The following is a 12,711-nucleotide window of genomic DNA, read 5'->3' as shown; positions in this document are numbered from 1 at the left end:
AAGAAGGGGTGGGACGGCTCGGCATGGTTCACAGCAGGCGCTTTGAAGACGGTGTTGATGATGATTACGGAATCCATTCTTGTCTCTCTGGCAGACTTCGTTACTAATACCGCTTGTTTGGGTACATGGGGTTTCGGCAACGGGGTTTATGGACGTTATGAAGAGATGGCATCTGATATTTCTTTTGTGTTTTTTATTATCCCGAGGGGCCTGGCCAGGCTTTATACCTATGAGGTACTATACCACACCACACGCCTTGGCCGGGCCTGACGGGACGGGGGTGTACCGCTGCAAAGCGAGTCATCGACCAGGCTGCCCGGCTGGCCTTGACGGCTCAAGCTGGCGAGCGGGTAATACTGGGGAAGATGATGCGAGGCTACTTCTGGTTCCCTCGCGGGGGCGGAGAGGGCGACATCGACAGTGTGGGGAGTGGTTCGATGTCTGACAAGGCTGGCGAACGACAAACGGCGGCCCGTGAATTAGTTAAACCTATCTTATTTTCCTTTGTTGATCAGGGGAGGGGGAGGGGAAGAGACGTGGAGTAGATACAGACTGTGGAGGCGTACGATAGTATACCTTAGTTTGAGGACTGGGAGATGCCCGGCCTTGAAAACGCCCAATACACAACTTGATACCATTAAGTGCTGTTTCTAGATTTCAGATTGACTGTGGGGCAGTGATGTGATGGAGGATCCCGGATATGGAATGGCAAGGTGATACAGAGATTCACAGAGATTGCTCCTCATCATCGTCCACTACTCGGTGCCAGCAATGAATTGAGTTTCTGGCCTGCAACGCGCGCAACAAGCCGTTGAGATTACACGAGACGGTGGTGATGATCATCATGTTGAGCGTTGATGGCTCAAGACAAGCTAGTCTGAGATACCGGGTGCAACTCTGAAGCTCAACTGTAGAATACCCTTCTCACGATTGGCCCTGTAAAGTCAAGGGAAAGAGATCGGCATCGGCATCTTGCATGACGTTCCAACCTCAACCCTCAAAGGGGGTGGGGGAGTACGTACTACAGTTCCGCTGGCCCAGCGCAGTGTGTCTATCTCTGAATCAAAAACCTGCAATCTTTGCTTTGGATTTGCCGGCATCCCGGGGACGCCTACAATGTTGGGACTCGGAGGATGACCGCTCAAGGCTGCGGCTCTGCGGCGGACCGCGGGACCCCGAGGGGGCATCTAATTGGCAGAGGAACCTGATACATGGATCCAGATTTCGGGTTTGGGGCTCAACAATTGGGGACGGCCTTGTTCCATTTTTTTTCTTGTCTCTTCTTGTGCCTGGGGGTGGGAGAATTAAGGTAGGGCGCTAGTGTCATTGGGCGTTAGCGGAGAAGGCAAGGTACATGATGTCTGTGCATGGGGTTTGATATGGATGTCTTGGATGATTGGGAAGTTTGGGGTTGGGAGCGGGCTTGGAATGTCAAGGGAGAGAAAATAGGTTGTTGAATGACATTTGGAGATGGAGGCATTTTGCTTTATCGCGATGACGAAAACTCCAGATGTGATATCAGAGGCTTGTGTTGAATGCTGGGGATGGCTTGACCTTTTGACAGGGGTGGATGAAGCATTTACACGGGAGTGGAGATGTTCATCTTGGGATAATGGAGGCTCATGGAAGAAGAGGGAGCTCAGGAAGCTTTCTAGCTGGGCTTGGCTAGGTAGCAATGGATACCCAGAGCCACGATTAATAGTAGGATCGACCCAATTGACCACGATCATCAACCCTCTGCGCTGGGATATCAAGCGAAATGACAACCCCTTGTCCCTGTTGACGAAGCTCCCGCTCGGTACAGTGTCGTTCCGGGCTAAGGGACACACACACGTCACTGGGAAAAGAGGGCGTTTTGGAAGCGTGGCTCAACGCCGCGCATCAGTCGCCCCCCACTGGCTCCCAACACCTGGGCTTGCGCCTGTGGCTTTTTTCGGATGGACACATCCCTGGGCAGCCTTGCGATTCGCGACTGCGAGGCTACGAGAGAAAGGCTGCTGTTGCTGTGGATTATATCGTGACGTGCATGCGATTTTCGCGTGGTCAGCCCGGACATGTCGGTAATGAATGGGCTTCTTCGGGAAATCGTATTGTCCAACTGGTGATCGATCGGGTTCCGAGTAGTTTGACATGGGGGCGTAATACGTGATGCCTTTCTTGGGGGCTAATTTCAATTCTTATTCAATTACTTCTCCTCATCTTCGATTTCATGCGTCCATCGTTTTCAGGCAATTTTTGGTCAAGATGCTCGTGTCATGACGACATATCTTATCCATCTCATCTCCCCAGCTCGCAGCTCTTTATGTCGGACGGCCACTTACACGCACAGTCAGCTGATGGCAGGTCCAGAATGAGCAGGTCGTCTGGTTATCAGCCATCTCGGTATCGGAACCCGTCAAATAGAAACAATCAGACTCATGATCACGCCTACATCATGAGCATCATCATGGTCATCAATTATAAGCCGGCTTCCGATGCGGATTCCGGCAAGTCGTTCGGTCTCCGTCTACGGGCTTTGTCTCCAACAAACCCGAGAGTCCCCGCGATGGGAAAGGGAAATCTGCCACGCCCCCCCTTACTAAATGTGCCCGCTCAACCGCGCTGCTCCCCGGAGCCGCCTGGCCCGCCTTGGCCCTTTGGGGAGAGAGAGAGCTTGACGGGCATCCCCACCTGGAGCGAGTGCCGGCCCCTCAACCCTCGACCTCACCTCACCCATTGAACTTCCATGTCTCCCGCTGGACCCTGAAAGGACGCGCCAATTCCACCTGGGAGATCACCACCTGGGAACTCCACCGGGCCACCTCCAATTTTTTTTTCTTTGGGGGAGTCAGTGTGTCACTTTTTTCCCTCTCTTCCCCTTTGCTGGTTCCCAATCCCGGCCCCCCCTCCACCCCTTGATCGCTCGGCTTACGCCCGGCCTTCCATCTTGTCTTCCTGTCCCAACAGTTCTAGTTTGTCTCCCCCGCCAGCTGCCGAGCAAAAGGGCTTGCCACCACCTAGCCAACAACAAGTGAGCCCCCCTAGGTTAAGCCAACAGTAAAGACGGAGTGGAGGTCAACAACCCGCAGAGGAGGGACCATCCGTGGCGGGATTAGCTCCAGGTGCAAGGGGATTGGGCAGATCCCGTAGCATTGTGCATGTCTTGTAGCTTCGTTTTTTTTTTGTACTTGAGGTCTCCCGCATCCTTCAGACAGATTCTCTCCTCTGATCTTTGTCCCCCTCTCCTCCTCTTCTCAAGTCCCATAGAGAATCAATTGGAAGACGAACCGGTTGTGAAGCCCTGTTCTCTGTATAATCCCTGGACGCCCTCCTCACGTCCAGTATATACAAAGTCTTCTCTCCCATCCATCCTATCCTATCCACCTCATTTTAATCCCCCTTCGCCATCTTGTATTATTTTTTAGCGCGTATACCAACCGCTCCCACCTACCGGGACGCTTTCCACTGAGCCTTCCCAACAACAGAGAAGGTCTTTGTTTTTTTTCTGGGTCGGAGCTACCCCTGCCGTGCCTGCCCTGCGCGCACCCGCCTGACTTGCCGGTTCATGACGCCCTGAGCAAAGACAGCGAACCAAAGCTCATCAATTCTTCCTCCTGGAAACCTCTTTTTTCCAACAAATCTATAATCTCCTCCGCCCGCGATTCTTTCTTTCTCCTCCTCCTCCTTCTCTTTCACATACACACAACGCAGCAGCCATGACTGAGATCTCAGCTGGTGCCCACGAGGGTGCCAATGGGCGGTCGGTGCCCTACGTCAATGGCAAGGCGTCGTATGCAGAGAAGTTCAATATCGCAGACCACTTCATCGGCGGAAACCGAGTAGAGAATGCGGCCCCCAGCAAGGTCAAGGACTTTGTTGTCCAGAACGGCGGTCACACCGTTATTACCAACGTGAGAAGCCCCTTTTGCGAGTTTCGAGGTTCCCATAGCGGCATCTCGACCCCGCCAAATTCCCCGTGGTAGAATTGTTGAGCTGACCAGAGCTTGCTCGCGTGGTACAGGTCCTCATTGCGAACAACGGTATCGCCGCCGTCAAGGAGATCCGATCAGTCCGAAAATGGGCCTACGAGACATTCGGCGACGAGCGAGCCATTCACTTCACTGTGATGGCCACCCCCGAAGATCTGCAGGCCAACGCAGAGTACATTCGAATGGCCGACCACTACGTCGAGGTTCCTGGCGGCACCAACAACCACAACTATGCCAACGTCGAGTTGATTGTGGATATTGCTGAGCGCATGAACGTCCATGCCGTCTGGGCTGGATGGTGAGTCTTTGCTGGCTGCGATCCTGTGTACACGAGATACTGACCAACTCAGGGGCCACGCCTCCGAGAACCCCAAGCTGCCAGAGTCGCTGGCCGCCTCCCCAAAGAAGATCGTCTTTATCGGTCCCCCCGGCTCCGCCATGCGATCACTAGGCGACAAGATCTCCTCCACAATCGTAGCACAACACGCCGAAGTGCCTTGCATTCCCTGGTCGGGAACTGGTGTCAGCGACGTCGCTGTCGACGACAAGGGCATTGTCACCGTTGCCGACGACATCTACGCCAAGGGATGTGTGACCTCGTGGGAGGAGGGTCTGGAGAAGGCCAAGGAGATTGGCTTCCCCGTCATGATCAAGGCTTCCGAGGGTGGTGGTGGTAAGGGTATCCGAAAGGCTACAGGTGAGGACGGTTTCGAGGCTCTCTACAAGGCCGCCGCCAGTGAAATTCCTGGCTCTCCCATCTTCATCATGAAGCTTGCCGGCAACGCCCGACATCTCGAAGTCCAGCTGCTCGCTGATCAGTACGGCAACAACATCTCCCTCTTCGGCCGAGATTGCTCCGTTCAGCGACGTCACCAGAAGATTATTGAGGAGGCTCCCGTCACCATTGCGAAGCCCGACACGTTCAAGGCCATGGAGGCGGCCGCTGTCCGTCTCGGTAAGCTCGTCGGTTATGTCTCCGCCGGTACCGTCGAGTACCTCTACTCTCACGCCGACGACAAGTTCTACTTCCTGGAGCTCAACCCCCGTCTCCAGGTCGAGCATCCTACCACTGAGATGGTCAGTGGTGTCGATCTGCCTGCTGCTCAGCTGCAGATTGCTATGGGTCTTCCCCTTCACCGCATCCGCGATATTCGACTCCTGTACGGCGTCGACCCCAAGACGTCGAGCGAGATTGACTTCGAGTTCAAGAACGAAGGCACTGCTCTGAGCCAGCGACGACCCCAGCCAAAGGGCCACACTACCGCTTGCCGAATCACCTCTGAGGATCCCGGTGAGGGTTTCAAGCCTTCCAACGGTGTCATGCACGAGCTCAACTTCAGGAGTAGCTCCAACGTCTGGGGTTACTTCTCCGTCGGTTCGCAGGGTGGTATTCACAGTTTCTCGGACTCTCAGTTCGGTCACATTTTCGCTTATGGCGAGAACCGTTCTGCTTCGCGGAAGCACATGGTCATGGCCCTCAAGGAGCTGAGCATTCGTGGTGATTTCCGAACCACCATTGAGTACCTTGTCAAGCTTCTCGAGACCGAGGCCTTCGAGGAGAACACCATCTCCACTGGTTGGCTGGATGAGCTCATCTCCAAGCGTCTTACCGCTGAGCGACCTGAGACCATGCTCGCCGTTGTCTGCGGTGCCATCACCAAGGCTCACATTGCCAGTGAGGCCTGCATGGCCGAGTATCGCGCTGGCCTCGAGAAGGGTCAGGTTCCCTCCAAGGATATCCTGAAGACGGTCTTCACCATCGACTTCATCTACGAGGGTTTCCGATACAAGTTCACCGCCACCCGTGCCAGCTCTGACAGCTACCATCTCTTCATCAACGGCTCCAAGTGCTCGGTTGGTGTCCGTGCTCTGAGCGACGGTGGTCTCCTTATCCTGCTCGATGGACGAAGCCACAACGTCTACTGGAAGGAGGAAGTTGGTGCTACCCGTCTGTCCGTCGACAACAAGACCTGCCTGTTGGAGCAGGAGAACGACCCTACCCAGCTTCGCTCTCCTAGCCCTGGTAAGCTCGTCAAGTACACTGTCGAGAACGGTTCCCACGTCCGAGCTGGTCAGACCTATGCTGAGGTCGAGGTCATGAAGATGTACATGCCCCTCGTTGCTCAGGAGGATGGTATTGTCCAGCTCATCAAGCAGCCTGGAGCCACTCTCGAGGCTGGTGACATCCTTGGTATCCTTGCCTTGGATGACCCTACTCGCGTGAAGCAGGCTCAGGCTTTCGTTGACAAGCTCCCTGCCTACGGCGAGCCTGTTGTCATTGGTTCCAAGCCTGCTCAGCGCTTCTCCGTCCTCTACAACATCCTCAACAACATCCTTCTCGGCTACGACAACTCTGTCATTATGCTGCCTACCCTCAAGGAGCTCATTGAGGTTCTCCGAGACCCTGAGCTGCCCTACAGCGAGTGGAACGCTCAGTTCTCGGCCCTCCACGCTCGCATGCCCCAGAAGCTCGATGCTCAGTTCACTCAGATCGTCGACCGCGCCAAGTCCCGACACGCCGAGTTCCCTGCCAAGTCCCTTGGCAAGGCTTTCCACCGGTTCCTCGAGGACAACGTCGCTCCTGCCGATGCCGACTTGCTCAAGACCACCCTCGCTCCCCTTACTGAGGTCATCGACATGTACTCTGAGGGCCAGAAGAACCGTGAGCTTTCCGTCATCAAGGGTCTTCTCGAGCAGTACTGGGAGGTTGAGAACCTCTTCATGAACCAGCCTCAGGAGGATGCTGTTGTTCTTAAGCTCCGTGACCAGCACAAGGACGACATCATGAAGGTTGTTCACACTGTCCTGTCTCACAGCCGTGTGAGCGCCAAGAGCTCCTTCATCCTGGCCATTCTTGAGGAGTACCGCCCCAACAAGCCCAAGGCTGGCAACATTGCCAAGAACCTTCGCGACACTCTCCGCATGCTCACTGAGCTCCAGTCCTCGCGCCCCACCTCCAAGGTCTCCCTCAAGGCTCGTGAGATCATGATCCAGTGCTCTCTCCCTTCCCTTGAGGAGAGAACCGCCCAGCTGGAGCACATCCTGCGCACCTCCGTTATCGAGTCCCGATACGGTGAGACTGGCTGGGACCACCGAGAGCCTAGCCTGGACATCATCAAGGAGGTCGTTGACTCCAAGTACACTGTCTTCGACGTCTTGACCATGTTCTTTGCTCACGATGACCCCTGGGTGTCTCTGGCTTCTCTTGAGGTCTACGTTCGCCGTGCGTACCGTGCCTACATCCTCAAGTCGATCGAGTACCATCAGGACGAGTCTGATGCTCCCCTATTTGTCTCTTGGGACTTCCAGCTCCGCAAGCTTGGCCAGTCCGAGTTCGGTCTACCTCTGCAGTCTGCTGCTCCCTCTACCCCTGCTACCCCCAGCGGAGGCGAGTTCAATTTTAAGCGAATTCACTCGATCAGCGATATGTCCTACCTCACCCACAAGTGGGAGGATGAGCCTACTCGCAAGGGTGTCATTGTTCCTTGCAAGTACATCGACGATGCTGAGGATCTTATCGGCAAGGCTCTTGAGACTCTTGCTACTGAGCAGAGGCAGAGGAAGAAGCACACCCCCGGTCTTATCCCTGACCTGAGTGGTAAGCGCAAGCCCGTCCAGGCTAAGCAGGAGGTGGAGGAGCTGTCCGCTGTTATCAACGTCGCTATCCGCGATTCTGAGAGCCGCGATGACCGTGAGACTCTTGAGCGCATCCTGCCTATCGTTGAGCAGTACAAGGATGAGCTCCTCGCTCGAGCTGTCCGTCGTCTGACTTTCATCTGCGGTCACAGCGATGGCTCCTACCCCGGATACTACACTTTCCGAGGACCCGAGTACAAGGAAGATGACAGCATTCGTCACAGCGAGCCCGCTCTTGCTTTCCAGCTTGAGCTTGCTCGTCTGGCCAAGTTCCACATCAAGCCTGTTTTCACTGAGAACAAGAGTATCCACGTGTACGAGGGTGTTGGCAAGGCTGTGGACACTGACAAGCGATACTTTACTCGTGCTGTCATCCGTCCTGGTCGTCTTCGGGATGAGATCCCCACTGCTGAGTATCTCATCTCTGAGGCTGACCGTGTCGTCAACGACATCTTTGATGCCCTGGAGATTATCGGCAACAACAACTCCGATCTGAACCAGGTCTTCATCAACTTCACCCCCGTGTTCCAGCTCCAGCCCAAGGAGGTTGAGGAGTCTCTGCAGGGCTTCCTGGACCGATTCGGTATCCGAGCTTGGCGCCTCCGTATCGCTCAGGTCGAGATCCGCATCATTTGCACTGATCCCCAGACCGGAACTCCTTACCCTCTCCGTGTTGTCATCACCAACACCTCTGGCTATGTCGTCGACGTCGACATGTACGCCGAGCGCAAGTCGGAGAAGGGCGAGTGGGTCTTCCACAGCATTGGCGGTACCCACGAGAAGGGACCCATGCATCTGCTGCCCGTCTCTACTCCCTATGCCACCAAGAACTGGCTCCAGCCTAAGCGATACAAGGCTCACCTCATGGGCACTCAGTACGTCTACGACTTCCCTGAGCTGTTCCGACAGGCTATTCAGAACACCTGGACCAAGGCCGTCAAGCTTCAGCCCAGCCTGGCCTCTCAGCAGCCCAAGACTGGTGACTGCATCAGCTTCACTGAGCTCGTGCTTGATGACAAGGACAACCTTGACGAGGTGAACCGTGAACCTGGTACCAACACTTGTGGTATGGTTGGTTGGATCTTCAGGGCCCGCACCCCTGAGTACCCCAACGGCCGACGATTCATCGTCATTGCCAACGATATTACCTACAAGATTGGTTCTTTCGGTCCCAAGGAAGATGACTTCTTCTACAAGTGCACTGAGCTTGCTCGCAAGCTGGGTATTCCCCGTATCTACCTGTCTGCCAACTCTGGTGCTCGCCTTGGTCTTGCGGATGAGCTCATGGGCCACTTCAAGGTTGCTTGGAACGATGCCAACAACCAGCAGGGCGGCTTCCGATACCTCTACCTTGACGAGGAGACCAAGACCCGCTTCGAGAAGGACGTCATCACCGAGGAGGTCTCTGAGGATGGTGAGAAGCGACACAAGATTGTCACCATCATTGGTAAGGAGGAGGGTCTTGGTGTTGAGTGTCTGAGGGGATCCGGTCTTATTGCCGGTGCCACCAGCCGAGCCTACAACGACATCTTCACCGTGACCCTGGTGACCTGCCGATCAGTTGGTAAGTTGATTTGTCCATTAACGAAAGTGCTTCTCTAATATTCAATAGGTATTGGTGCTTACCTCGTCCGTCTCGGTCAGCGTGCTGTCCAGATTGAGGGCCAGCCCATCATCCTGACTGGTGCCCCTGCCCTGAACAACCTGCTTGGTCGTGAGGTGTACACCTCTAACCTGCAGCTCGGTGGCACTCAGATCATGTACCGCAACGGTGTCTCCCACATGACCGCTAACGACGACTTTGCTGGTGTCTCCAAGATCGTTGAGTGGATGTCGTTCGTTCCCGAGAAGCGCAACAGCCCCGTGCCCGTCAGCCCTAGCGTGGACGACTGGGACCGTGACATCACCTACTTCCCTCCCCAGAAGCAGCCCTATGATGTCCGGTGGATGATTGGTGGTCGCGAGGGTGAGGACGGTTTCGAGTCCGGTCTGTTCGACAAGGACTCGTTCGTCGAGGCTCTCGGTGGCTGGGCCAAGACTGTTGTTGTCGGTCGTGCTCGTCTTGGTGGTATCCCCATGGGTGTCATCGCTGTCGAGACTCGTTCGGTTGAGAACATTACTCCTGCCGACCCTGCTAACCCTGACTCTATCGAGCAGGTCAGCAACGAGGCCGGTGGTGTGTGGTACCCCAACTCTGCCTTCAAGACTGCCCAGGCCATCAACGACTTCAACAACGGTGAGCAGCTGCCCCTGATGATCCTTGCCAACTGGCGTGGTTTCTCTGGTGGTCAGCGAGACATGTACAACGAGGTGCTCAAGTATGGATCCTTCATCGTCGACGCCCTCGTCAAGTACGAGCAGCCCATCTTCATCTACATTCCTCCCTTCGGTGAGCTCCGTGGTGGATCTTGGGTCGTCGTCGACCCTACCATCAACCCCACGGCTATGGAGATGTACGCCGATGTCGAGGCCCGTGGTGGTGTCCTTGAGCCCGAGGGTATCATTGGTATCAAGTACCGCAAGGACAAGCAGGTCAAGACCATGGAACGCATGGATCCTGAGTATGCCGGCCTCAAGAAGCAGCTTGAGGACCTGAGCCTGTCTGCCGAGGAGACCGACGAGATTAAGAAGAAGATGGCCATCCGCGAGAAGCAGCTGCTGCCCGTGTACGCCCAGATCGCCGTTCAGTTCGCCGACCTGCACGACCGTGCTGGCCGCATGAAGGCCAAGGGTGTTATCCGAGACTCTCTTGAGTGGACCAACGCTCGTCGCTACTTCTACTGGCGTCTTCGCCGCCGTCTCAACGAGGAGTACATCATCCGCCGCATGACCTCGACCATCATCAGCACTTCGCACAGCCAGACTGCTGCTAAGAACGCCGAGACGCGTGCCAAGTACCTGCACCTTCTCCGCAGCTGGTCGGGCATTGTCGACTGGGAGAAGGACGACCAGGCCGTGACTGAGTGGTATGAGACTGAGCGCAAGACTATTGGTGAGAAGGTTGATTCTCTCAAGTCTGAGGTGCTGGCTGCCGAGGTTGCCAGCGTTGTCCGAGGCCACGCCAAGGCCGGCTGGACTGGTGTTCGTGAGGTGCTGAGGGTCATGCCCGTTGAGGAGCGGGAGCAGATTCTCAAGTACCTCCAGCAGTAGAGGGTTAGAAGTAGAGGAGGAAGATAAGAGGACATTCGATTCGGAGGAATCTCCTAATGTGTGTTTTTAGAGGCGATTTACGCTGCTTATGGTTTTACGTCACGTCGTCAAGACATTAGAAATGATGGAGGATAGAGAAGTGGTGGGATGTGTATGAGGCGTAAGGCATTGGATTTACAAGACATGTTCAATATCAATATTTCTTTACCATGACTAATTGACTCGTTGATGTGAGGTGATTAAAGTGAATGTGCTGCTACTCAGGAGGGAGTAGATGTGCTACATCCAGTGTCCAATTGACTCCATATCCGTCATGCTCTACTTAGGCAGTAGTGAAGTTATGACCAGGTACCTTGATAGAATGGCCTTAAAGTAGGACAAATTGTTTTGAGGCAATAATGTCTCTTATCAATTTCCTTGAATGTTATGCCAACACCTAATAACACTTCTCACGCTGTTCATGCCTCATCCTCACGTCCAAGACTAAGTAGTGATAGATTCACCTACTCTTCAATGTCGAACTTGACATGAATGTGCTCTCGTTGTCTTGGAGATTAAGAGAACCTAGCTTCACAACCTCGAACTCCCTCGGAAGAGGCCTCAGACCGTTGTCACCGAGGATCCGAAGTCAATGTCGTATTGTCCCCTCTAACGCACTTGCTGGAGCGGGCTTCGCTCATGGGCTGTTGGCCAATCTCCTTGGTTGAATGTAAAAGATGAGATTTTTCTAATCTGGCCACCGAATATGTGCGCCTCGACCCTTGGCCGTCTTTGGTAATACAATGTCGTAAATAACAGACCCGTCTCCAATGTCCCAATGGTATAGTGACGGTGGCCTCCTGAGTTCCCAGTTTCCGTCCTCCCAAAACGAGGCGTCAAGTCTTGAAACTGAGGAGATAAGGCAGTTGCGGGTTCAGTGAAAAAGAATACGAATGACCCAGGGCAAAGCCATCGATAACCTATTCGCTGAATTCGCAACTGCCTTATCTCCTCAATTTCAAGACTTGACGCCTAGTTTTTTTTTTTTCCAGTTGTCGTAATTGTACAATAGCCGTTCTCGTCCCTTACCCCTTCCTTGATTTTCTCAAAGTGTGTGTTTTATGCCGTCTAGCTCATGAACGTCGTCGTCTCAGTTTGCTCTTGAATCTTTGTTTCGTTACGCATCTTGGGGAACCTTTGTCCGAATCTGCACGCCATGCCAGCCCTTGACGAGATCACCCAAAGCAGCATTCACCATACGTTGCTGCTTGAGGATTGTCTGGCCCTTGAAGGCGGCGGATGTGATATCGATGGCGTACATGCTTCCACAGCCACCAGACACGTCCTGGACGAGCAGCTCGCTCGGGGAGAGTTTCTCTGCGAGAATTTCGGCAATGGCAGATTCGGCGGGTGTCATTGAAGGAAGATCGGGTTCTTCCTCGAGAGCTGGGGAGGATCGTCGGGGGAGAGACGTTGAGAGGAGACGAGCGGGTTGACGGATAGAGAAAGGCGTTGTTGAGCGAGAGACTGTGGGAGCTCGGAGGAGGGATCGCATAGGAAGGCGTGTGCGCATCGCGGCGCGACGACAGGCGTTGCAAATCATGGCAATTGATTGATTAGAGGCAACTTAATTGGACTTTGATGTTGTGCGACGGATCAATTGGCGGCGGGGGAAGAAGAAAAGAGAAGTTAATGACGATGGGGAAAAGAGTTCCCATGTGCCGGAATTTGGAGGCCGAGAGATTACCTAATTGAGAAACTTGCAGCCGGGGGGGTTCAGTGGGCATGGACTGGGGAAGGGGAAAAAAGTGGAGGGGCTTTGAAATCAGATTTTGGGGATTTGCTGAGATATGGGGGTAGATAAGATCTATAATATTATTTAGAGTATTATAATACGGCTATAAATCCTCCTTCTAGAGACTGTATAATACGGATGCTGTGTATAAGAGAAGAGTGTTGAGTTACATGTCCGAAATGG

At 54.2% G+C, this 12,711-nt stretch overlaps 2 protein-coding genes across 2 annotated transcripts; one reads left to right on the top strand and one right to left on the bottom strand.

The window, feature by feature from the left end:
- Positions 1-3,695: 3,695 nt before the first annotated feature.
- MRS44_003525 (uncharacterized protein) lies at positions 3,696-10,754 on the top strand (the record flags this gene model as incomplete). Its single annotated transcript, XM_046280835.2, has 4 exons — positions 3,696-3,890; positions 4,001-4,266; positions 4,319-9,168; positions 9,217-10,754. 4 exons carry the CDS (start codon positions 3,696-3,698, stop codon positions 10,752-10,754), a joined length of 6,849 nt encoding a protein of 2,282 aa, XP_046137644.2.
- A 1,156-nt stretch (positions 10,755-11,910) lies between these two features.
- Positions 11,911-12,306, bottom strand: MRS44_003524 (uncharacterized protein; the record flags this gene model as incomplete). Its single annotated transcript, XM_046275395.2, has 1 exon — positions 11,911-12,306. The coding sequence occupies one exon, from the start codon at positions 12,304-12,306 to the stop codon at positions 11,911-11,913; it is 396 nt and encodes a 131-aa protein (XP_046137643.2).
- Positions 12,307-12,711: the final 405 nt, after the last annotated feature.

Source organism: Fusarium solani (genome assembly GCF_023522795.1).
Source record: "Fusarium solani strain SB1 chromosome Unknown bctg00000001, whole genome shotgun sequence".
Lineage (NCBI taxonomy): Eukaryota > Fungi > Ascomycota > Sordariomycetes > Hypocreales > Nectriaceae > Fusarium > Fusarium solani.
Note: the sequence above shows the minus strand (reverse complement) of the source record. Positions and strands in the feature narration are given on the sequence as shown.